The 27032-nt window shown below is 37.1% G+C and overlaps 1 protein-coding gene across 1 annotated transcript; it reads left to right on the top strand.

Annotated features, from left to right (window-relative positions):
- The first annotated feature begins 341 nt into the window (after window positions 1–341).
- On the top strand, window positions 342–10579 carry LOC306866239 (cytoglobin-1-like). The gene is made up of 3 exons (XM_079411337.1): window positions 342–575; window positions 9114–9345; window positions 9802–10579. The coding sequence occupies exons 1-3, from the start codon at window positions 442–444 to the stop codon at window positions 9967–9969; spliced, it is 534 nt and encodes a 177-aa protein (XP_079267463.1). The 5' UTR covers window positions 342–441; the 3' UTR covers window positions 9970–10579.
- Window positions 10580–27032: the final 16453 nt, after the last annotated feature.

Here is a 27032-nt window from a genome sequence, read left to right as displayed (position 1 = left end):
CCCAAACAATGCTGAACCCCATTGCCTTTCATTGAAAACCTCATAAACCTTCAAAACATCATGTTGTGCTCAACAGAAGAATGAAGTCTTGTTTTCTGAAGATTAAAACAAGTTTGCTCTTCATTTAATCTCCTTGCTGTCTAGGAGAAACAAATGAGACATTATAGAGATCTCGTTTGTTTTCTTTCCTGTGGGTGGGCAGCAGACGGATACAAGAGTGTGAGAAAAAAAACAAGTAAACCGAAGGGAGAAGGTGTGATTGTGAGTTAAGAGGAGACTGTGTGAGCGAGTGAGTGAGAGAGAGAGAGAAATAAAGGGCAGCGGGTGGGAGGATCTTCTTCATTCTGCAGTAACTCTTCATCAGACTCTTGAGGAGACAAAAATAAAGACCCCAGCAGGAGCACACACACACAGCTCAAGTGTTTCTCAGCGAGCGTCTGGATGGAGGGAGACAGAGGTGTGGAGCTCACACAGAGTCCTGAGACTCTGACCGAGGACGATGTGTGTGTGATCCAGGAGACGTGGAGACCCGTCTACGAGAACCGAGAGAACGCTGGAGTCGCTGTGCTCATCAGGTACGCCTGTCCATCTTATTTACACACATCAATCATTCACAGAAACTTGTTTGCACATACACCATAGTTTTATACTTATGTTATACCCAGGCATGGAGCAGAGTAATTACATGGTATTTTGGACATGTAGTTTTTGGACATATACAATGGTAGTACCGTGTTGTTGTTTTTTAACAGGTACCATGATAATGTTTGGTTGTTTGGACATTTACCATAGTTATGCCATAGTTTTTGACATGTGCCATGGTGTTTTTGAACATTTACCACCATAATACCATGATGTTTTGACATTTATAATAGGCAATTTTTAATTTATTTATTTATTAAAATGTTAAAATGTTAATATTTATTTATTTATTTTTGTACGATGATAATATCATGGTTTCCAGTTTGCAATATGCACAATGATAGTACAATGAACGTACCATGGTAAAACAGTGTTTTTGACCGTTTATCATGATGGTTTTGTCATTAATAATTGATAATACGAGAGGTTTTGAAAATGCACTATTGTAGGACCATGTTTTGTCTTTTTTTTTGGTACTATTGTAATACTATTTTGGTTTGTACATTTACCATAACAGTGTTTTGTATCAAGGTGTATTCATGTTTGTACGGTGTGTGTGTGTGTGTATATACGGTGTTTGTGTGTATATATATATATGTATATGACATATCACATACATATGCCATACGTAATGACAGTCATTCAGTAGCATGATATATAGTACTTGCAATTGCACTGGTGTTTCTGGTCTGGAGATCCAATTAAAGAAATACTCATTTCTGTCATGGTGGAGAATTTCCATCTGTCTCTATTATTTTCATACTGAGGGGATCATCATCAGTCTATGTGATAAAAACATACAGGTGGATCGAGGAGGACCGATGCTCTAGTGACTAATCCCACTGGTAAAGATTGATATCCATTGTACGGAAAGAGAAGTTAAATTGGGTGCAGGAGGATTGTGGGAGTTGAGGTGTAACATACTGACCTTGAACACATGTTGGGATCTCCAGCTGCTCTTTATGGTTTCAGAGATGACAGCTTTAGTGCAGAAACTTCTCACGCTTCTTTCACACTCCTGATCTTCTGTGCTGCAAAAACTTCACCACATTTGCACTGCTATGTCCTGCTTTAGATACCTAGATACATCTGTGTTTAAATCTAAATCAGGACATACCAGTGTTGTTATTGATAACTACAACTTATTTCAATTAACTTAATAACCCCCCCCTTAATAAATAATATTCGATGGAAAATGTTGCGTCTGAAATAAGCTGAAGTACTTCAATTACCAAAATTGATAAATAAAGCTGAATTGAAGTATTAAAAAGCTAATAAAATGGAAAAAGGCATTACAAATAAATCTGATATTATTAATACCGCATAAAAGGTTCTCAGTACCAACAAATACTAGGACATTAATAGACTCACTTGAGTCATTTAATCAGTAAGTCATGAATGAATGAATGAATGAATGATGCATTTATATAGCGCCTTATTGTGTATTGCTGTACACCCAAAGCACTTTACAATCATGCGGGGGGTCTCTCCTCAACCACCACCAGTGTGCAGCATCCACTTGGATGATGCGACGGCAGCCACAGCACAACGGCGCCAGTGCGCTCACCACACACCAGCTACAGGTGGAGAGGAGAGAGTGATAGAGCCAATCAAGTGGATGGGGATTATTAGGAGGCCATGATAGCCGAGGGCCAGTGGAGGCAGTTTGGCCAGCACACCGGGGTTACACCCCTACTCTTTACGAGAAGTGCCATGGGATTTTTAATGACCACAGAGAGTCAGGACCTCAGTTTAACGTCTCAGCCGAAAGACAGTGCTTTTTTTTTTTGACAGTATAGTGTCCCCGTCACTATACCGGGGCGTTAGGACCCACACAGACTGCAGGGTGAGCACCCCCTGCTGGCCTCACTAACACCTCTTCCAAAAGCAACCTAGTTTTCACCGGAGGTCTCCCATCCAGGTACTGACCAGGCTCAACCCTGCTTAGCTTCAGTGGGCTGCAGGTTGATATGGCTATGGCTATATCATGATCAAATGCAGAGAGTTCAGTGAATGAACATGCTGATAAAATCAGCCAATCAAAGAGAATTTAGTCCAGATATCTGAAACTAAAGCTCTTGAGTCATGATAGTTTGTGATTCGTTTTGAAATCAGTTCACAGAAATCACAGACTAATTCTTTTTACTTCACTATCTCTCTTCTAGATCTACTAGCACAATGATTATAAATGATTATAAAGAGTTCAAGATTGTACATAATACAGCTGGGAGAAATAAACGATTAAAACATTACATTACATTAAATGAAAGAATGTGCATTTGATTAAACTGATTCAGTATATTATATAAAACCTATTAACTGTAGTTTAAACATATGACATCAGTAGATCTATGCAAATAAATGCAATTATGATTCAGTGCTTTTTTGCTTGTAATATTTGATATCCTATTATTGTTAAAGAGGATGTCCTGCCGTTCTTCTGATGTTCAGGAATCTGGTGAATGTGAGCAAATCATTGACACAGCATGTTTTTTTCCACATGAAAGCCTCACGTGAGCTCATATTTCTTCATTCCTGACCTGTGCACGTCTAACAGCGCTTGAGGACTGTGATGGATGTTAGCAGTAATTTCTCTCTAAAGATAACAGCTCACATCTATCTGAAGATCACACCTGAAGGGTTGCAATAAAGATTCGTAATTAAACTTTCAGCTCGTGAAATTAGATTTATTTCTCAGAGGGGATGTGCTTTTAAGTGGACGTTCACAGGAGGAGGCTTTATATCTCGGTGGGTTCGAACTCGTTAAAAAGCACACGCCTTACCATCTACGCCACTGAAATTGATGCTGAATTGGCGGAGTGGGCGGAGTTAGTGTAAATAGCCTCTGCCAACAAAGCGGGCTATTTGCACTTGTGGATGTCGATTTTTGGCTATTGATATAAATATACCCCAGCGACTTAAGACTGGTTTTGTGCTCCAAGCTCACATATTAGCATCCACACCAGGAGACTATATTGGTGTGCACACAAATGGATGAGAACCATACCAATAATTGTATTAGTGTCCACACCAACAGATGAGAACTATAACAGTGTTGTAGTGTCAATTCAAAAAAACTGATCATTTTTGTTTTATCACTTTTCCATATAATTTAATGTTGCCTTGACTACCTTAAACGGAAGTTGAAGTACTAAAAACAGACAAGCTAAACTGAAAGGATAAAGATAAAATATTATTCAGAATATTAACAAATAATACAAGTAGTAAAATAACACGCTAAGACCGTAATGACTAGCTCTTTGAAGGTGAGCTGGGCAACAAGTGAGTGTCTTATCACACGTATATGGACTCCAAGTGTCTTCTTAACTGCTCATCTACGTGATCTGTTTATTATTCCCATGATTGTTTTCACGTTTCCAGGGGATGTTAACTGCCTTTCTTCGTCCTCCAGCTGCTGACACAAGAATCTGCAGTCAGAGGTTAAGAGCACATGTACTTAAACATGAGTTATGGCCTACATTAAGATGAGAGAGAAACACAGTCTCTCTTTATCTCCTGTCTCTGTTTAATGGGACAGATCTTCCTGTTTCGGATTGACTCACGGTTCAGTTCAGTGGGCCGTAAGAGGCGAAACAGTTGATGGGGCTCGTAGAATCAACATCACAGCCACTCTGGCGCTGGATGCTTGAGGCACGACTGTAAAACCACAAAAAATGCTTCAGTCAAATAGATAAAACAGTATTTCAAGGCAAAAAATCAAATGAAATTTAATAGCAACATGAAATCAAAACCAATTTTACGATTCCTCTTTGTCGTTTGTCTTCAAAAACTTTCATTTAATAATTATAATAATAATAATAATATAATTTTTCAAAACATCTGATTCCATTTAGGCATGAAACACTCACTTTTTATGATTCACCCACCTGCATGTTTTCTAGTTGAATGCCCTGTTTCATTTTATCTGATTTTGTGCTAAACAACATGTTTGTTTTCAGTTTATTCAGCATGTCAGCATGAATTTATAAGCAAGACACAGACAAATAATATTAATGATTTAACCACTGAGTGGTTATTATTCTGTAGTAAGACTTATTCGTCTTAGTAGAAAATGTCACCTGTTGCAGGTAAGTAAATATGAAAATGATAAATGTTGCTTTGGCTGAAATAAAGTTGAAGTATTAAAAATGACTAAAGCTAAAACTGAATTTAAAAAATAAATTAATCAATTAAAGGCATGAGGTCAGTTTGCACTGAAAATCAATTTGGTGTAGAAACATTGCAAACATTGAAATATTCAGACATTGCTAGTAAATTGCACACATAATAAACGTCAATAATCTGTGCTTAAAACAATTAAGCACCCTTTTGTTATGCAGCTGGAACAGATTCTCTCATGAGAACATTTAGTTCTTTCGGGAATGGTATTTTTCAATAGAGTAAACTAGTCCACTCTTGTTCTGCTGCATTATTGCGGTAACACCCCTAACTAGGATTAACATGTCTATTCTCTTCCCAGCAAACCTCTATTTAACCTTTCACCCAGCAGCATGATTCAAACCCAAAAACCTTCAAGGATGATCTTATATTAGTAACAGGGATTTCATACGTGTGAAATTGTTACGATGCTGTGCGGAACAAGGAGCGCACGACGAGGATATACAATAGTTTTTCCTTTAATCAGGATTCCAGGAGCAGATACAAACAGGGGAGTGCACACACATCAATGAAAGCAACAATAACCGACGGTCAGACTAACAAACACAGGAACTTATAAAGGGGCAGATAATTGGGGAGGACAGGTGAACACAATGACTAATCAAACTGAACTAGGTCAAAGGGGAAAACAGAAAACCCGACACGGAACAGTCACAGGGGAAAACAGAAAACCCGACATGTAACATTTCGCCCCCTCCCGGCAAGGCGTGACCTCACGCCGTAACATAACAACTGAGGAGGGAGGGTGGGGGCTCTGGAGGAGGATGTGGAACAGGAGGGTGGCAGAAAAAAAAAAAAAAAACATAGAATCCAAACAATAAGTCCATGGGGGAGTGGAGGGTGGGAGGAGCCAAGGGGGAGCCAGGAACAGGAGGGGCCAGATGAACACCCAGGCCACAGTCCAGATGGTGGCCCACGGGGGAGCCGACGGAGGGAGGAGCCATGGTGGAGGAGTGACCGCCGACTCCATGGGGCCGACCAACGGCGGCGGAGCAGGTGGTGGTGGAGCCCGAGGTGGAGACAGAGAGCCAAAGAGCCAGGGTGACGCCGAAGATCCGGAGGTCCAAGGCGGAGCAGATGTCTTCGGCGACCTCGGCGCAGGCGGAGATCCGGATGGCCGCGGCGGAGCCGGAGCGACAGAGGACATAGGTGGAGCAGGAGGGAAGGAGGAGCCCAACGGAGCCGGAGGGACGAAGGGACGGGGCGCAGCCCAAGGAGAGTAGTCCTGAGGTGCAGGTAGGGGGACGACTGACCAATGCGGAGCCGGAAGGACGAGGGAGCCCGGTGGAGCTGGTGGGTAGACGGGATCCGGTGGAGCCGAGGGAGCTTGAAGGCATGGTGGAGCCGCAGGGTCGCCGGACTGAGGCGGAGTCTGGGTCTCGGAGGCTGAGGGCGGAGACGAGGGATCCTCCAGACTCAACGCCAACAGAGCTGGAGGTCGGCAGACCCGCGGCGAACCCACGCCACAGATGGTGAGCTGAGGGTGAGCAGAGGGGCTGACGAACTCAGGCGATGAGGGTGTTGGAGTAGGGACCAGGTCAATGAGAGGCGGTGGGAGAGGGAGGTTGGGTGGGATAACTTCCCAGAAATCTAACATAGGAGCTGGCTTAAGGATGATTGTGTCAGTGTGAAAGTCAATGAGGTTACCCAGGTCCAGTTCATGCTCACCCTCAGCGGTGGCGCCGTGGGCGGGGCGCTCCATAGCCCCCGCGATCTCCACAACTTTCTCCACCGTCGGATGCACTGCCGGCTCTCGCACCTGGTCAGACGTTTGGGGCTCGGGCTCCGGGACGATCGGCAGCTCTGTCGCTCCTGATGGCGATGGCTCAACGACCGCGGCAGGCTCTGGCTCTCCGTCTGCGGTGGGCTCGGGCAGCTCCGCGCTGCGGGGTGGTAGTGGACTGGGCGCTGGGTCCCGAGTGGGGCTGGTGTCATTCTCTGCGAGGTCCACGGTGAGATGCGATTTGCAAGACACCAGCACCCACTCGATAAAGGCGGCGAGGCTCTCTCGAGGACCGTCCCCGGACAACTGCCTACGTGTGGTGATATTAAGTCCAGCCTTGTAGAAGGTGCAGAGGCAGTAGTCCGGGAAGTGTGTCAAGTTGGCCAGGAACAAAAAATCCTCGGTGTGGTCCTCGAGAGAGCGGTCCCCCTGCTCCAGCAGGATGACGAGGACAGCGGGATCCATAAAAAAAAAAAAACTTGACAAAAAACGGGAAACAAAACGGGGAAAAAACACACCACAATCTTACTGTTTCGGTCGGTTATTCTGTTACGATGCTGTGCGGAACAAGGAGCGCACGACGAGGATATACAATAGTTTTTCCTTTAATCAGGATTCCAGGAGCAGATACAAACAGGGGAGTGCACACACATCAATGAAAGCAACAATAACCGACGGTCAGACTAACCAACACAGGAACTTATAAAGGGGCAGATAATTGGGGAGGACAGGTGAACACAATGACTAATCAAACTGAACTAGGTCAAAGGGGAAAACAGAAAACCCGACACGGAACAGTCACAGGGGAAAACAGAAAACCCGACATGTAACAATATGCCGCAAGCGTCAGATAATGTACATTATGAAACATTAAAATGCTTTAAAGGAGACTGAAGGGATGCACAGACAAGATGACACAGCACTATGTGTGTTTAAAAGGAGGAGATGTGCCAAAAAAACACCATCAAACAAGCACATGTGGTGGAGCTTTTTTTTAAGCTTGGGATTGCAGGATTTACAAGCAGAAAAATAAGTTATTAAGTCATCCGAACGTTACATCTGAGCAAACACATACAGTAGCGTTCAGAGCAGAGGTCATTACAGTAACACTGGAACGACGGCACCCATGCCACAACATCCCCTTAACTGCTTCTAGGTCATTTTTATCACTAAGTTGAGTGAGTTTTATAGCAATATTTGTTGTGAGTGAAGGAGAATTTCAGCAATGCTGGTTAAATATTAGATTAGTATTATCTCAGGAATGCTTATCTGTCCAGCTGGCCTGAGATACACTTTCTCGCACACGGCACAGCTCAATTTCACATGTTTATCTGTAGGATCCTCATGAAATTGCCCTGCTATAATGTATTTCCTTTAAAACAGGAAGTCTCAGTCTGGAACCTAATTCTCTACTACCTACTACACATATTTATTATTATAAACAATCAAAAATGGATGAAGATTGGTAACTTTATCATGTGATGACAAGGATCTTCTGTTCCAGTCCAATCAAAAGGCTTCTGTGTGCGGCTCACTTGTGCATGTCTGTAAAATCAATTTAACATCACAAAATTAATTATATTTCATTTAAACAGTTCAACAAGATATGTTTAATTCAGTGAAACATATTAACATGTTAACTTCATGGCATTCCAAACCTGTATGTCTTTCTTTTTTTCTGTGGAACATAAAGATAATATTTTTACAGATATTGGGAACCAAGTAATATTGGAGCCCATGTCTCAAAATATCACCTTTTAAGTTTCAAAGAACAAAGAAAGTCGTAGGGATTTAAAGGAATGGTTCACAAATAAAATGAAAATTTGCTGAAAATGTTCTCACCTTCAGGTCATCCAGGAGTATGTGAGTTTGCTTCTTCATCAGATTTGGAGAAATGTAGCATGACGTCTCTGCAGTGAATGGGTGCCGTCAGAATGAGAGTCCAAATAGCTGATAAAAACATCACAATAATCCACAAGTAATCCACAATCCATCAATTAACGTTTTGTGAAGAGAAAAGCTGCATGTTTGTAAGAAGAAATCATAAAGATGTTTTTACATCAAACCATTGCTTCTGGCAAAAATATGAGTAATTTATCCATAATATTTCCTCCTCCAGTGAACAAGTCTTAGTCTTGTCTGAATCAGGAGAGAAATCTGCACAGATCAAGCAGCGTTTACAAGCCAAATCTTTTTCACTAGAGGAAGTGTTCTTATGGATTGTAGAGTTAGAAGCAGCAGTTTGAACTCAAAACAATGTATTATTATTTTTTTTTTTTTACAAACATGCAGCTTTTCACTTCACAAGATGTTAATTTATGGACTGGAGTGGCGTGGATTATTGTGATGTTTTTATCAGCTGTTTGGACTCTCATTCTGACGGCACCCATCCACTGCAGAGGATCCATTGCTGAGCAAGTGATGTAATGCTACATTTTTCTAAATCTGATGAAGAAACAGATTTTGGATGGCCTGGGGATGAGTATATTTCTATTAAACTATTCTTTGAAATCTTATGGGGGGGGGACTAAATGTGTTTTTGAGAGTAACTAAATGTGTGTTTCTCCAGGTTTTTCTCAAACTTCCCATCGGCGAAGCAGTACTTTGATCAGTTCCGTGATATGCAGGATCCTGAGGAAATGAAGCAAAGCATCCAGCTGAAGAAACACGCGCTGCGGGTCATGACCGCCCTCAACACACTGGTGGAAAACCTGCGCGACGGAGACAAACTCAATACCATCTTCAAGCAGATGGGCAAATCACACGCGCTAAGACACAAGGTGGACCCAGTTTACTTCAAAGTGAGTATGAGGAATAAACAGCATGATACAACATATAAAGGACGTTTTTGAAAGAAGTCTCTTCTGCTTACAAAGGCTGCATTTAATTGATCAAAATACAGTAAAAACAGCAACATTGTGAAATACTATCACAGTTTAAAATAACTGTTTTCTATGTGAATTTATTGTAAAATATATTGTGTCACATGATCCTTCAGAAATCATTCTAATATGCTGATTTGCCGCTCAAGAAATATTTCTGATTAGTATCAATGTTTAAAACAGTTGTGCTGCTTCATGTTTTTGTGGAAACAATAATGCATTATATTTTTCAGGATCCACAGATGATTAGAAAGTTCAAAAGAACAGCATTTATTTGAAATAGAAATCTTTTGTAACACTATAAATGTCTTTACTGTCACATTTGATCAATTCAATGCGTCCTTTCCGAATGAAAGTATTAATGTCTTACTGCAGATTCTGGCTGGAGTGATTCTGGAGGTGCTGGTGGAAGCTTTCCCACAATGCTTCAGTCCAGCATCGGTGCAGAGCGCGTGGTCTAAACTCCTGGGCGTCCTGTACTGGCAGATGAACAAAGTCTACGCTGAAGTCGGCTGGGAATCCATCAGAAACTCTGCAAAGTGAAGGAGAGAATATATGCATGATTATACAAATTAAACCAAAGATTATTACAGCTATGTCGTGTATATTTGATTCCTTTCTGTAAGTGGAAGAAAAAGATGTAGTAGAAAATAAAGACGTGTTGTTGTAAAATGAGAAAATGAGCTCATACGAGACGATGTTTTATAAATGTTGATGGACCCTACATGATATTTTATCTGGACTTTATCGATGTCAGATCCCTAGCAACTGTTATTCAGCTCAGATAATAAACACACATATAAATCAGTGCAGAAATCTCAAGCTCTCTGCAGTCCATCTCCCATTAAATATTTACACATACTCCAGATAAACTACAAACATGACCTCCTCCATCAGATACAAAAATGTGCATTTCTGATGAAATATTCGGGTGTCTGCTGGAGCTTTAGATAAATATCCAGTTCATCTGAAGCGGATGTTTTTGAAAGAGATGAGTGCTTTTGTATCAGTCTCTTCCTCTGCGTGTTGTGAGCAAAATGAGTAGAAAGGACTGTTCTGTGCTAAAGCAGCTAAACTGATTTCTTTTTGTACTTATTCAAAGGTTTTATACATGTAAAATAACCACTGATTCGGAAATAAACTCGGAAACATCAAAGAAATAAACTCTGTCTTGCACTTTTATACACTATAACACATGCATATATTCAGATTCAAGTCTCTTCTGCTCACCAAGGCGGCATTTATTTGATCAAAAACAGTGAAATATTACTGTAATTTAAAATAGCTGTTTTCTATGTGCATATACTGTAAATTAGAATTTATTCCTGTGCTCAAAGCTGCATTTTCAGCATCATAACTCCAGTCTTCAGTGTCACATGATTCTTCAGAAATCATTCTAATATGCTGATTTGCTGCTCATTAAATATTTCTGATTATTAGCAATGTTGAAAACTGTTGTACTGCAGAATATTTAGTGGAAACGTGCCACAAAAATTGATTATGCTTTCACAGGAATTGCATTAACTGTAGTAAATGTGGTATTTTGACTGACATTATGGATGTTAAAGCTATGGAAGCAAACACTGTTTACTGAGAGCTGAACGTGATTAAATCTCTATTAAATGAGTCATTTTATCAGCGTCTTCACCTGCGGTCTGTGTCCGTGTGTGATAATCTACAGCAAGCCAGAGATATTGCCTCCTCCTAATTACAGCCATTTCAAGTGCAAAATATTTTAAACATGCTTTTTGGGGCGTTAAATAATGGCGCAAATGCAAACATGTGTAAAAACACATTGCATGATTCATTTCAATACTCTCCTCCCATAAATTTAGCATCTGAAAGGGAAATTCCTGCATATTCACTAAGGTCAGGCACAAAAATAACTCTGTCAATGCCTTTCTTTTCAGCGCTAATTCATCACTGCACATCTTTAGAAAAGGGTCTTTCTTCATTTGTGGTGGCAAGTGGTGTCCCTCTATTTTACAACAGTTGAATTTAACTTTAAATACCAACAAATCATCAAATGTTTGTATTCTGTAGGGTAAACACAATTTGTGCACTGTTACATTTTTTGTTTTAAAATACATATTTAATTGAGTTTTAGAGATAAGACAAACGTTTTAGACAAAATATAGATGTTGCCGCCATACCTTAGAGAGGTATCATGGAATGTAATTGCAACAATATAACATTTTTAACACAAATAAAGTGGCTATATTTTGAATATAGATTTTATTTAACGTACAATTTTATTAAATTGTTTAAAAAATACATATTTTGTTATATTTAAGAAAAAATGAGTGTCCCCCAAATTCATGTCTGTGGTGTTACAACAATGGATGTCGCACCTTTAAGAAAAGGGAGAATATGTTTTGGACTACTTCCTGTGTGTAAAGATCACTGCAGGTGCTGGATGATCTGAGGGGTGCATGGGAAGGATATTCTTTCTTAAAGTTAGCTAAATTTCTGATAATATCACGTGTCGCACTTTATTAGTGTCTGTGGTGTTATGTTGATAACTTGCAGATCTGACATATTTTAATCCAAATTTTGATAAATACATACTTATTAATATTTCAAAAATGTCCCCTGATCTTAAAATCATTGTGAGGGTAGCCTCATTTACAAAAGTCTAGACTTAGGCTGATTAGTGAACCTGGAGCACAAAAGCAGTCTTAAGTCGCTGGGGTATATTTGTAGCAATAGCCAAAAATACATTGTATGGGTCAAAATTATTGATTTTTCTTTTATGCCAAAAATCATTAGGTTATTAAGTAAAGATCATGTTCCATGGAGATATTTTGTAAATTTCCTATAATATATAAAAACTTAATTTTTGATTAGTAATATGCATTGCTAAAAACTTAATTTGGACAACTTTAAAGGTGATTTTCTCAATATTTAGATTTTTTTGCACCCTCAGATTCCAGATTTTCAAATAGTTGTATCTCGGCCAAATATTGTCCGATCCTAACAAACCATACATCAGTGGAAAGCATATTTATTAGCTTTCAGATGATGTATAAATCTTAATTTCAAAAAAACTGACCCTTATGACTGGTTTTGTGGTCCGGGGTCACATTTGTCTGTGGTGCTACTGTGCAATATAAAGTATTTGGTGTTATAATTACGTCTGTGGTGTTACTTTAAAATGATATAGACATAAGTGGCTGTGTCACCAGGGCTTGAAAACAAAAAAAAAAGTCAGTCGGTTCACTCTGAGCAGAATCGATATTTTAACGCTTCCGTTCCTGCGTTCCTCTGTATTATTACCGTTCCGAACGAGTAGAAAAAATAACAGTTAATACCGTTATTTTTAAAATTGTCTTTGCCTATAATAATAATAATAAAGTACAGTTTTCTTTACACAAAAAGAGAAAGAAAAAAAAATACAGAGAGAGATGGTATCTTAACCCGCTGCGCTTAGTCACAGCCAATACAGCATCATCTTTTCTAGATTTTTACATTTCTAAATGTAATTTCTACTAAACAAAAGAAAAAAATCTATTAATGCTTTAAAGACATTAAAGTTTTTTTTCTTTTTTTTATAATTCAAGTTTTTTATTGCTTTTCGGAAGAGTACAACATAACAATAATAATAATAATAATACAGGGTTACAAATTTCTACAGGCAAGGTTGGAACAGTAAAAAAAAAAAAAGTACAATACAAAACCTACTGCCAAGTATAAATCTATTCATTCTGAGTTGTTACTGTAACATATGTCCAGAACTCTTCCCAGGGAGACAACCCATCCTCTTTCACCCCATTTACTCTGTTGAGCATGGATTCGTAAGAAGCAATTTCAATCATTGCACTCGCCCAATCTTTCAGTTCTGGGGCTTTCACAGTCTTCCAGTGTCTTAGAATAATCCTACTAGCCATTGTAATACATACCATCACAACAGAAAGTACCCGCTTAGAGACATTTGGTAATTGAGGTTTATCACACAGTTGGGGTGTTAGAGATATTGTGGAGCCATACCAACAACTTATAATATCTATAACTTGTTTCCAGAATGGTTTAACTAGGCTACACTCCCAGATACAATGTAAAAAGGTACCAGTTTCCATCTGGCATTTCCAGCACAAATTGTCCTTCATCAGTTTCATCCTGTAAAGTCTTACCGGAGTGTGGTAGTATCTGTGGAGAATCTTATATTGAGGGAATTTTCCCCTTGCTTCCTTTATATATTTACCACACCCCGCCAAAATACTGGACCAAGTCTCTGGATCAATTTCTTCACCAATATCTCTCTGCCAAATGGTCTTTAAATTTCCCAGATCACTACTCCTATAGGAGTTTACCATTTTATATAATTGTGAAGATTTATGAGATTCTTGTATTTTTTTTTAAATATCTTGAAATAGGGTTGTCAACCATGGGGCCAACTTTAGACAGTATACAATTAAAAACTTCCAGAAGTTTTCCTTTCCTAAAAGATTATAACGCTTCTTTAAATTCTCATAAGACCTTAACACACCGTTTTCATACAAATCATCAATAATGCTTATACCTTGCTGCTGCCAATACTTCCAATAAATCATCTTTTTACCAATACGAATTGCCGGGTTATGCCATAATGAAGAATATTTCTGTAAATAGTGAGATAATTTAAATGTTTTATGAATTCTAACCCAAACATCTCTAGTATGAATGAGGACAGGATTTGTAGTATTAAAAGTGGACTGTGAGAATACTTCAATGGGATTGAAAGGTGCACATATTTTATATTCAACGTTCATCCAGTCAGTTTTATCCTTTTCCTGATTCCAATATTTAGCTATTTTTGCCAGAACAAATGACAAATGATATAATCTACAGTCAGGAAAACCCAGCCCATCCCACAAAAAATGTTTCATTAAACTGTCGAATTTGTTGAAAAAAGAAGATGGTACTTTAATCGGAAGCATCATTAATATATAATTAAACTGGGGGGCTATAACCATCTTAATAATACTAATTTTTCCCCAAAGAGTAAGTCTAATTTTTTCCCACTTCTCCAGATTAGTTTTAAACTTCTGAAATAACGGGTCTAAATTAAGTGTTATTATTTCTTCCATGTTCCGGGACAGTTTTATTCCTAAATATTTCATTCCCTTAGGGACCCACTTAAATTTAAACTTTTCTACCATAACTGGTAAACATGAATTGGAGAGGGGGGGGTAGCTTCAGATTTATTCCAATTGACTGTATAACCAGACAATTTTGAGAAAGATTGTATGACATCCATTAAGTGTGGTAGAGAGGTCAGGGGGTCAGTTATAACCGCTAAAATGTCGTCTGCATAGAGTAATAACTTATGTTCTTTATCTCCGGCTTTCACTCCTCTAATCCCAGAGTGTGCTCGAATAATAATCGCCAGTATTTCCAAAAAAATAATAAACAAAAGCGGACTTAATGAACACCCCTGACGTGTCCCTCTTGAGAGGTTAAAAAAAGGGGATACTACTCCATTTGTTATCACTGCAGCCTTGGGTCCTTTATATAGTATTTGAACCCATGAAATAAAGTTTTGCCCAAAGCCAAAATGTGGTAGAGAATAAAAATGGCCACTCTACCTTGTCAAAGGCTTTCTCCGCGTCAAGAGAAATGGCTGTTATTGGAGTGTTTTTGGATTGGCATGTTGAAATTAGGTGAAACAACAATCTTACATTGTCAGATGAAGCTCTATTGTTCATGAATCCAACTTGGTTAGGATGAATAATGTTTGGTAACACCTTTTGCAGGCGATTGGCTAAGATTTTTGTCAGAATTTTCAAATCAACATTTAATAAGCTAATAGGTCTGAAGTTTGAGGGGTCTGTAACATCTCTACCTTTTTTAGGAATTAAAGAAATATAGGCCTCGTTGAAAGTTGGGGGTGCTTGCCGTTTCCTAAACATTTCTTGATATACCTCATTAAGTATTGGAGCTATGATCTCTACAAATTCCTTATAGTACTCCGCAGGCAAGCCGTCGGTACCCGGTGATTTCCCATTTTTCATTGATGAAATTACTTCTTTTATCTCGCTTACTGAAATAGGAAATTCCATCTCCGCTACCTGATCTGGCTGCAAGCTCGCCACTTCAACGTTTGCGAGAAAATCTTCAATCTCATTTTGAACCCAAGTAGTACGTGTTATAGACGTATAAAGCTTTTCATAATATTGCTGAAAAACTTTATGTCTTTGGACGCAAAAATTTCCCTGTTTAATTACTGGTATTGTGTTGGAGGTATGTTTTTCTCTCGGTTGTCTGGCTAACAATTTCCCTGTTTTCTCTCCCCCTTCATAAAAATCTGTTTTCAATCTATACAGTGCATATTCCACCTTTTTATTATAAATCTCATGCAACTGATATTTTAATCTACAAAGTTCTTGATAAAGCCTATCAGAAAAAAAAAATCAATTGGAATTCCTTGTTTTTAATTTCCTTTTCCAACTCATTAATCTAACTTAAATTCTCTCTTTTCTTTTTTGCAGCCTGAGCGATTAGTTTTCCTCTTACATATGCCTTAGCAGCCTCCCAAACTGTCGAGATATCTTTTGTACTTCCTCTATTTATATCAAAAAAATGTTTTAAATCCTCCTCTAGAGCTTTCCTGAAGAGTGGATCTAACAGTAATGCCGTGTTCATTCTCCATCTTCCTCTTTTTTCTGTGTCACTGGCTACATTCAGAAGTAGTTCTACTGGTGCATGATCAGTAATAGTTATTGTCTTTATAACACAATTAACTACTTGAGCAGTCAAAAGGGTTGATACTAAGAAAAAATCAATCCTTGAGTACGTTTTATGACTGTGAGAGAAAAAGGTGTAATCCCTATTCTTTGGATTGACCTGCCTCCATATATCTGTGAGACCCAAATCACAACTCAACATATGCATTGCATCTCTTCCCTTTGAAACTAAATTAGTCTGTCGTGAACTTTTATCAAGGAATGGATCTATTACCTCATTAAAATCCCCAGCTAGAATGATATGACCCTCAGTATTTCCCAGCATATGATTAAGATCATGAAAGAAAAGTGGGTCACTCTTGTTAGGTGCATATATATTGCACAACACCATTTTTGTACTCTCTACCATGGCTTCCAGACATAAAATACGTAATTTATCCTGTATTAACAACTTAAAACTCTGAGACCCCAATGTATGAAAAAAGGCCGTTAACCAATACCTTCCTAATTTTAGTTTTCCAAAACTTATCCTTTCAAACTCTCTGAACTTTGATACATGTGAAAAATAACGTATACAAAAATAAACATAGAGAAAAATAAAAAATAAGAAAGTAAAAGTCCGACAACTCCCCATCCCTCTTTTCCAGGCATCCACTTTTCTTCACCATGAAGAATGGGGAAAGAGGGGAAAAAATAAAATACATTAAAGTATTTTTTAAAGATATTTCAAAATGTTTGTCAGAAGAAACATCTGACAAGTGGGAATGTTCAGCAAAAGTCTCCAGTTGCACAAGAGAAACAGTTCAGATGTTACAGAGATCTTGTTACAGAGATCTCCCCTGCAGGATCTGAAGGGTCTCTGGTTTAAAGGTCAGATGAAGGTCTGCAGCACAGCCGATAAATTACTTACACAGACACACATTCCTTATCAGTTTTGCCTCAAACAGCAGCTCTTCAGCTGTGATCAATCTCTGCTGCTTCATGAGAGTCGCCATGACTCATCATAATCGCATCACTGAAAAATACAGTGACTCAACAGGATTTCACCATGTTTGATGAATGTACAGTTCACTTTAACACACTTATCATCCCAGTTCCCATTAACTCAGTCACGTAACACAATAAACGTTAGCTGAATATTTGAGAACAACAGAGCGCTTACTACCACAATGCTAGACTGTTGTGATTTGTTGCCGGTGGTTGCTACACATTTGCCAAGACATTCAGTACATTCTAGTATCTGCATAGCTAAAAAATTCCATATCAATTCTGGCAGTCACCGAAAAACTCCCTAGCAGCTTTCAAGCAACCTAAAACACCATAGCAACCCATTAGCAACCCAAAATCCTTTGCAACCTTACTAACAACACTCTGGCAACCACCCAAAACTCCCTAGCAACCTCCTAACAACCCAAAACACTCTAGCCACCTCCTAATAACACCCTGGCAGTTACCCCAACTCCCTAACAACCTCCAAGCAAACCAAAACACCCTAGCAACACTCTGGCAGTCACTCAAAACTCCCTAGCAGCTTTCAAGCAACCTAAAACACCATAGCAACCCATTAGCAACCCAAAATCCTTTGCAACCTTACTAACAACACTCTGGCAACCACCCAAAACTCCCTAGCCACCTCCTAACAACCCAAAACACTCTAGCCACCTCCTAATAACACCCTGGCAGTTACCCCAACTCCCTAGCAACCTCCAAGCAAACCAAAACACCCTAGCAACACTCTGGCAGTCACTCAAAACTCCCTAGCAACCTGCAAGCAAACACATAATGCCCTAGCAACTCAAAACACCATAGCAACACTCTGGCAGCCACCCAAAACTCCCTAACAACCTCCAAGCAAACCAAAACACCCTAGCAACACTCTGGCAGTCACTCAAAACTCCCTAGCAACCTGCAAGCAAACACATAATGCCCTAGCAACCCAAAACACCATAGCAACACTCTGGCAGCCACCCAAAACTCCCTAGCAACCTCCAAGCAAACACAAAACACCCTAGAATCCTCCTAATGCCCTAAACATACTAGCAACCTCCAAGTAACCCAATGCACCCTAGCAACATTCTGGCAACCACCCAAAACTCCCTAGTAACCTCCAAACGCCCTAGCAACCCCCCCCCCCCCCCCCCCCAAAAAATAGCAACCCCCTAACAACCCAAAATATCCTAGAATTCTCCTAACAACACTCTGACAACCACCCAAAACTTTCTAGCAACCTCCAAGCAACCTAAACCCCCCTAAAGCGACTCATTAGCAACCCCAAACACCATAAAAAACCTTCAAGCAACACAGCCACCAAAAACACCCTAGCAACCTCCCACTATCCCAAAACTAGCAACCTCCTAATAACACTCTGGCAGCCACCCAAAACTCCCTAGCAATCCAAAACACCATAGCAACCTCCTAGCAAGATTCTGGCAGGCATTCAAAACACAGTGGTTTCGCTGCATGTCTCTGGGGCCGTGCGAGTGTTTGGGTTCAGTTCTGATCAGGTAAACTGGTGTGTCAGCAGGTCTTGACAGCTCCGACCCCCCACGCGACTCATGCTGACTGAGATTAGCACTAATCTAGCCACATAATCTGACTCACGCGCAGGGCATGGTGAAAGAGTGTGACCCCAGCTCACTTCCTCTGCCTGCTGAGGATGTCCTGAGCTTTGTTTTTGTGTTCACTCCCAGTTTCCCTGAACTACAGCAGTCATGTGCACCACCATCATGGTCCTGAGCACCATCGCTCTCCTGCTGCGACGGATGTTCGTCAACCGCGTCAAACCGTGAGTCCACATCATTCTCTGTAGGATCAGAACAAAAAATTGCACAGACTGTGATGTAAAACAGTACAAATGTGTCGTGGTTGTTGTTGTTGTTGTTGTATAACAGGAGCCATTTCTACCTGAACTGATTCTACTGTCGTACCTAATGTAACAAAAATGATTCAGTCATATTGTTAACTAATTACTTATTTTGTGTACATAATCTTCAATTAAACAGTTCATTTTATGCAACAATCTCCACTTCCCAATAATATCACTTAATATTGTAATATAAGAGACAAATGTGACCTGGATCATAAGCAGTCTTAAGTCGCTGGGGTATATTTGTAGCAATAGCCAAAAATACATTGTGTGGGTCGAAATTATCCATTTTTCTTTTATGCCAAAAATCTTTAGCATATTACATAAGATCATGTTCCATGAAGATATTTTGTAAATTTCCTACCGTAAATATATCAAAACTTAATTTTTGATTAGTAATATGCGTTGTTAAGAACTTAATTTGGACAACTTTAAAGGTGATTTTCTCAATATTTTGATTTTTTTGCACCCTCAGATTCCAGATTTTAAAATAGTTGCATCTCGGCCAAATATTGTCCAATCCTTTCAGATGCTGTATAAATCTCAATTTCAAAAAACTGATCCTCATGACTGGTTTTGTGGTCCAGGGTCACAAAAATATGATTTAAACTTTCAATCATGCACAATGGGGGCCTTAAAAGAGAAAATTAAAAGAGAAAGTACACATTTTAAAACTCTAACATATTTTAATATATATTTTATATATAATTTAATAAAATATCTTAATTATTAATATTAACTTAATTACTATATTAATAATATTAGTATGAATATATAATTTGTCATACTATAATATATAAATAATATTTATATTTAAATATTTATTGTAGTTATTGAAAATTATGTATTTATATATTTAAATAGTACATAATTAAAAATATAACATTAGTTATTTTATTCACACGTTTTACAATTTTATTACAATATATAACAATTATAATATAATTACACAAAATATATTTATATATTCAAATAGATTCAAATATTATTTAAAGATTGTATTATATTGAAATTATAATAATATAATGATATAATATAATAATTACTACATGGGCAGCAGCTCCTGTCACACAAATTGTGTTCCGCATGTAAAGCACAAGAGATTTGATTTACAAATGAATTCAGAATTAGCATGTTACTAAACCTATGTTACTAAGCATTAAAAATAAACAGCACAGACAAATATAATTGTCCATCATTTTGAATGACTGCATCAAGCTCAATGCTTTCTATGATTGCTTTCACTATGAAGAACACATGTGATGCTGCTTTAGGATTTGGCTACAAGAATAAAACTTCTAAAGCAATTTAAAGTTGCTGCCTACAATTTAGAGCAGACCACCTTGTGCCTTAAAATGCTATTCTAGATAGGGAGCTCAGCAGGTTTTAAAACAGAGCATGTAGTGCATTTTTGAGAGTTATCACAGGTTTCTTTTTTCTGTCCATATCTCCAGACAGCCAGATGTGAATGGGACAAAGGAAACACCGCATGAGAACGATGCAACAGCTTCAAAAAATTAATGATAAGAGACATCATTCTTCCAGCTGAGACTGTGGGTATAGAAAGAAACTCAGTACAGCCTGGGAGGATCTTCTCAGGTACACGAAGTAAACGGCCATCCTGAAATATTTAAGAGCATTGTCAGATTGAATACAAGACGACACGTGTACAGCGCACACAAAAGAGAGCACTTAGAGAGAGGAAAAGGGTTTTGTGCTGCTCCATTCCCAACACAGCGAGGATGGTTTGAACTGGACACAGGAGGAATAATAACATCTGTGAAAAAGTGCTTTCAGGACAGGGTGCCATGAACTTGCCTGCTTCATTTTAGAGCTATAAGTGCTGTCCGCGGCTGAAGACGGATGCAGCGCCCTGTAAATCATTCATACACAACAACCGGCCATCAGCTGCTTGCAGGACTGGACCAGCAGAGACCTTCATAATAGAGCACTTAGAGAGACAAGTCATAATTATGAAATAAAATGCAAACATTATGAAACATAAAGCCATAATTATGAGACTAAAAGTCATAATTCTGACAATTGTGAGATAAAAACTCTGACAGTTAAAATTATGAGATAAAAACAAGATATATTAAGCCATAATAATGAGACCAGAAGTCATAATTATTACAGTCAAAATAATGAGATAAAACTTGATATGACAGTCAAAATGATTAGATAAGTCACAATTATGAGACAAAAAGTCATAATTATGAGACAGAAAGCCAAAATTATATAATTCAAAGTTGTGATAAAAAATTCAAACTATGACAATCAAAATTATGAGAAACAACCTGAAATTATGACAGTCGTAATTAATAGATAACAACTAAAACTGTGAGATAAGTCACAATTATGAGACAAAAAGTCATAATTATGAGATAAAAAAGGCAAACTTATGTCAAAACTGAGATAAAAAAACTTTAAACTATGACATCTAAATTATGAGAAAAAAAACTGAAATTATGACAGTCATAATTAATAGATAACAACTAAAACTGTGAGATAAGTCACAATTATGAGACAAAAAGTCATAATTATGAGATAAAAAAGGCAAACTTATGTCAAAACTGAGATAAAAAAACTTTAAACTATGACATCTAAATTATGAGAAAAAAACTGAAATTATGACAGTCATAATTAATAGATAACAACTAAAACTGTGAGATAAGTCACAATTATGAGACAAAAAGTCATAATTATGAGACAGAAAGCCAAAATTATATCATTCAAAGTTGTGATAAAAAATTCAAACTATGACAATCAAAATTATGAGAAAAAAACTGAAATTATGACAGTCATAATTAATAGATAACAACTAAAACTGTGAGATAAGTCACAATTATGAGACAAAAAGTCATAATTATGAGACAGAAAGCCAAAATTATATAATTCAAAGTTGTGATAAAAAATTCAAACTATGACAATCAAAATTATGAGAAACAACCTGAAATTATGACAGTCGTAATTAATAGATAACAACTAAAACTGTGAGATAAGTCACAATTATGAGACAAAAAGTCATAATTATGAGATAAAAAAGGCAAACTTATGTCAAAAGTGAGATAAAAAACTTTAAACTATGACATCTAAATTATGAGATAAAAACCTGAAACAATTTAAAATTACGAGCTGTTACAATTATAAGATAAAAAAAAATCAAAATTAAATACTAAGCCATAATTAGGATAAAAGGTCTTTAAAAAGTCAAAATGATGACAGTGAAAATACATAATACAACATAAAAAAATCATCATTACAACAAAAAATATAGGTCAAAATGATACTCTATCAAACTTAAGTATGAAATTAAGTGAGAAGATACTAACCACAATAATGAAACAAAAAGTCAAAATTGTGAAAAATCATAACAGTCAAAACTGACATAAAAAGGTCAGACATTTTTGGTCATAATGACTTTAATGATGAATTCAATTTGGTTTTACCGAAATGTGTTAGAATAATGAGAATAACATGATTCTTAAACAGAAGTGATAGATAACTGAAGTCTTCTGAGATGTAAACACTGAATATTAAAATCTTCATTATAATTGCACGTGTAACTCTGGTCTCTGAGCGACATGTGAAAACAGAAAGCACAATTTACAAATAATGAGTTTCTACATAACTCAGGTGCTCTTTAGATGTGAGGTTTATGCCTCAGAATTCATGATTATCTGATGAGCTCAAACTCTCCTGCAGAAAACACAGCTGCACTCGAGAGGGAAACTCGAACCACACCATCCCACTCCAAACATCTGCTCTACATACATTCATGCATTCAATTCCAGGTGTCTTACAAAAGCCCAGAAAGCTCAGATTCCACAGACATATAAAGACAAAGTTTCAGTCGGCCGTGTGGCCGTGTGGAGGTCCTACAGGAGATGATTAGGCTCTGGATGAAATTGGACACCTTGTACCAAAAGAGCCCATTATCTTCAACAATAAAGGCACAAAAACATGAATAAAGCACTACTAGATATTTGCTAAACTATTATTATATAGTAAAATTTAAAGTACCTTCTGTGAATAATTAAGCTCAGACCCCGTTACCAACATTTGTAAGACAAAATGATTAAAACATATATTGTTCTTTAATAATATAAACATAAAATGTATCATTAAATGCAAAGCAACTGTTGGACCCCAAACTGTGATTCATAATTAATTTAGGCCAAATTTGCATGTTCGTTCTGTCATTTTTAAATGTTTGTACTTGTTTGGTGGAATGTAAAAGCTACTTATTTGGAACCAATTGAAGATTTTGCTTTTAGAACAATAAAATTAGTTATGATCTAGGTATGACCTAGTTTAATGTTTCTCAAGATTGATTTTATTGTGTTCCGCTAGTATATAGTATTGCTCTGAATAGATGGAGACCATGGAGATGGAAAAACCTGAATTAACTCATAACTGAATAGTTTGCTTTAATGAAAAAAGCCTTAATCCAATGTAAATAATAGGAAATGCATGCATAATTCATGAATTTGGTGTGTTGAGACTGACATATATATATATAATGTCATTAGAGTTTCCAGCAGCAACACTCATAATGTAACACACCTCAAATAATCCCAAATATTCATCGTCATCGTGCAGACTGTCATGTTGAAATATTGTGTTTTCCCGTCTCTAGGTTTTTGAATGCTCTTTACTCTAAATAAAATGCCTGATTCATTCTCTGGACAATGTAAAGTCATTGTGTCTGGGAATGTGTGTGTGTGTGTGTGTGTGTGTGTCTTTACGACACAAACCCCTCACTTAATTTCCTTATTGAAGCAAGTGGTTTGTTTGTGTAATGTGACACTGGCTCTCGTGTTTTAAATCAGTCTGTGCATGTCACACTTAACTCATGTCACTGCAGCCTTCATGGAATTGAACAGATTTGACATGTTTTCACATCGATTTAGTCTGTAATGTGGTCAAATCTATCAAACACAGCAAACGGGCTAAAAAAACTCATTTTCTCTTTGTGCAATAACAATCTGAATCTGAAAAACAGATGGTTTATTGTCTGTGAAAGAATTATTTTTATAATCTCACGCGATTATTAATGAGCTGTATTATGGGCTTCATGCAAAATGAGTTTTAGGAGAATGCACTGCAAATTTTGTTAATAAAAAATCCTAAATGTTTAGATCCTGCTGATAACTGAATGAACAAATCCGTCAGGCTATAAGACTAACAGCATTCTTGACTGAAAACAATACAAACAACACAGAATTAATTTTTCTCAGAAAAAAATATATCAAGTCAACACACTTAATAAATGTTCACAATGCAATTGTTAAACTAAATCTTCATGCAAGTTGACGCTTGGGTAAAACTGCTGTTAAAGTAAATGATCTGCAGTCTCCATCTGCTGGCAGTCAACTTATTTAAAAAATATAATTTATAAAATCTTAATTTGCCTATTAAACATTACGATAATATATAATATTGCATAATTAATTATGCTATATTAAGAAACAGAACAGAACGATTGCACTTCATGAATTTATGACATTGCTCAAGCCTCGATGACTTTCTCTGCAGAACACAAATATGGTTAGCACAATAAAGTGAATGTGCTGCACAATACAGTTTACGTGATTTATTCTGAATTTAGTTTTCAGGAACAAGTATTAAATTGGATTATAAAAATAAACTGTATAAAATGACGAATTATGAATTTTTAGTTAAATTGGTTTGACCAGTAAATTGTAGCATGACAAACAGTTTAATTATTGTCAGCTGATTTCAATTTAGGGTGAGCTCTTTCTTTAAATGTGGCCAAATGCTATCGAAATTCATATATGCAAATAGCCTCTCTTAATAACAGAATTAACTTCACTATCAGTTCTGTCATCACCGTAAAAGTGCAGAAACATGAACAAATCCAAACAAATACACAATGATACTGGAATGTCAATGAAAACATTGTAATTGTCAGTTGTCATTAGGGTTTTTGGCCAACAAGGTTGTGCACCATTAACAAATGTAGCAAATTTAAAAATAATACAATATATATATACAAATAACCTCATCTCCATATAGATAGACAGCAGAGCTCCATTTGATTTCAGGTATTATGAAAACAATCAGTAAAAAAAAAAAGTGTAAAAAAAAAAAAAAAAATAGAGAGATAATTTCTTTCGGTAAACATTTACAAAGACTCATTCGAGGATTCCTGACATTGAAAACCTGAAGTAATAACACACAAGCACCCAGATTTAAACAGAGCTAATCCAGTGTTCAGAAACACATTGTTCGTATTCACAATAAATGACACTTGATTTGATATATTTTTCTAATGCAATGACATTCAGACGTTTTTAAGTGTGACTTAAGTGTTCAAACTTTTTGGGGCCGCTGTAAATATTAATTATGTTTAAGACAAAGTAATAAAAAACTGAGCACTCAGATTGACTTCTGAAGGAACTCGTGAATACTTTATGCACCACAAGTTTTTGTTTGCATAATATATGTGTGTATATTTATTATGTGTATATATAAATACACACACATACAGTATATATATTGAAAATATTTACATGTCTATATTTATATTGACATCATTTATATTATAAATAAATATATTTAATATATAAACATAACACTTTTCTGAAATATGTGCATGCATCTGTGTGTTTTTATATATACATAATAAATATACACAGCACACATACATATATATTAAGTAAACAAAAACTTTTATTTTGGAGGCGATTAATCGCGATTAATCATTTGACAGCATTGCTAGAAACACAAAACAGAAATAAAATTTCAAATGTCCTAAACATTGAGGACTTTTTGAGGAGAGAACCCCGCACCACATGATTGTAAATGCATCATTCATTCATTCATTTTCAAAAGTTTCTCATTGATTGTACAAAAAAATATAAAAAGTCTATAAAACACCAGATTTACAACAAATCAAGACAAACATTCAGGGACTGAACATCAGCCCTTTTGATTTCAAGGTTTTTAACAGTGATGGTTTATAAAGATAAGTCTAGTTTTTACTCACAAGGTTCGGAAATGGTTAACAGCAGCACTGAAGACACAACAAGGCACTCAGAGGAAAAGACAACTTTTCTCAGATCCTCCATGCACTGAGGAATCAAGATGTTACAGTGAGTACAAAATTTGATTACTCTAAAAACCATACAAACTCCTCTATTTGTGAAACCCCACCAAGTGTTCAAGTATTTGCCACCAATACTTCACAATGAGCTCAAATCACATTAACTTGATGTGAAGTCCATCTTATAAAATGTGGAGGTGGGAACATAATGTAAATATAAAATATGTAGTGCTAAATGTTTTGTTAATACTTCTGTAATCGTAGACTGTGAGTCACATTAATTAAACTGTTTCACTTCCTTTCAGTGTTCAGTATGATGGTTATGTGTTAACTCACCCACTTTCATGTCATCGGTGCAACAGAGTTCACTAGAATAACACCAGCAGATCCAATAAGGTTGACAACGGGCCTAAAAGGCAGATCTGGAAGGCAGATAAAAAAAAATAAACCTGGTATAAAATGAAAAAAAGGTTTGCAGTAATTAACAAATGCAAATGGAGATATAATGCAACTACAGAATAAAGTACAGTATACTTTATAAACTTGCAGTGAATGGGTGCCGTCAGAATGAGAGTCCAAACAGCTGATAAAAACATCACAATAATCCACACCACTCCAGTCCATCAGTTAATGTGTTGTGACGTCAAAAGCTGCAGGTTTCTAGTAAACAAATCCGTCACTAAGATTAACTTTAAACTGCTTTCTTTCTAAAATACAGGAGGACACATTATAATTGATTATGGATATCAGCTGTTTGGACTCTCATTCTGATGGCACCCATTCACTGCAGTGGATCCATTGCTGAGAAATTGATGTAATGATCAAACTAACTCGCATTTCATTTACATTTTAATGTTCTTAATTTCAATTCATTTGAACCTGAAGCAAGATTTGCATGGGGAAATACTTTGCAGGGAGCTGATTGACCAGGGTCAAACCAGCATTTAAAAAAGCTTAAATGAACCAGACTCTTAATGTCAGAAGAGACCCATCTTGGAGATGAAATACA

This window comes from Barbus barbus (assembly GCF_936440315.1).
Source record: "Barbus barbus genome assembly, chromosome: 4".
Lineage (NCBI taxonomy): Eukaryota > Metazoa > Chordata > Actinopteri > Cypriniformes > Cyprinidae > Barbus > Barbus barbus.
The sequence above is the reverse complement of the archived record's forward strand: the minus strand, read 5'-3'. Positions and strand labels throughout refer to the sequence as shown.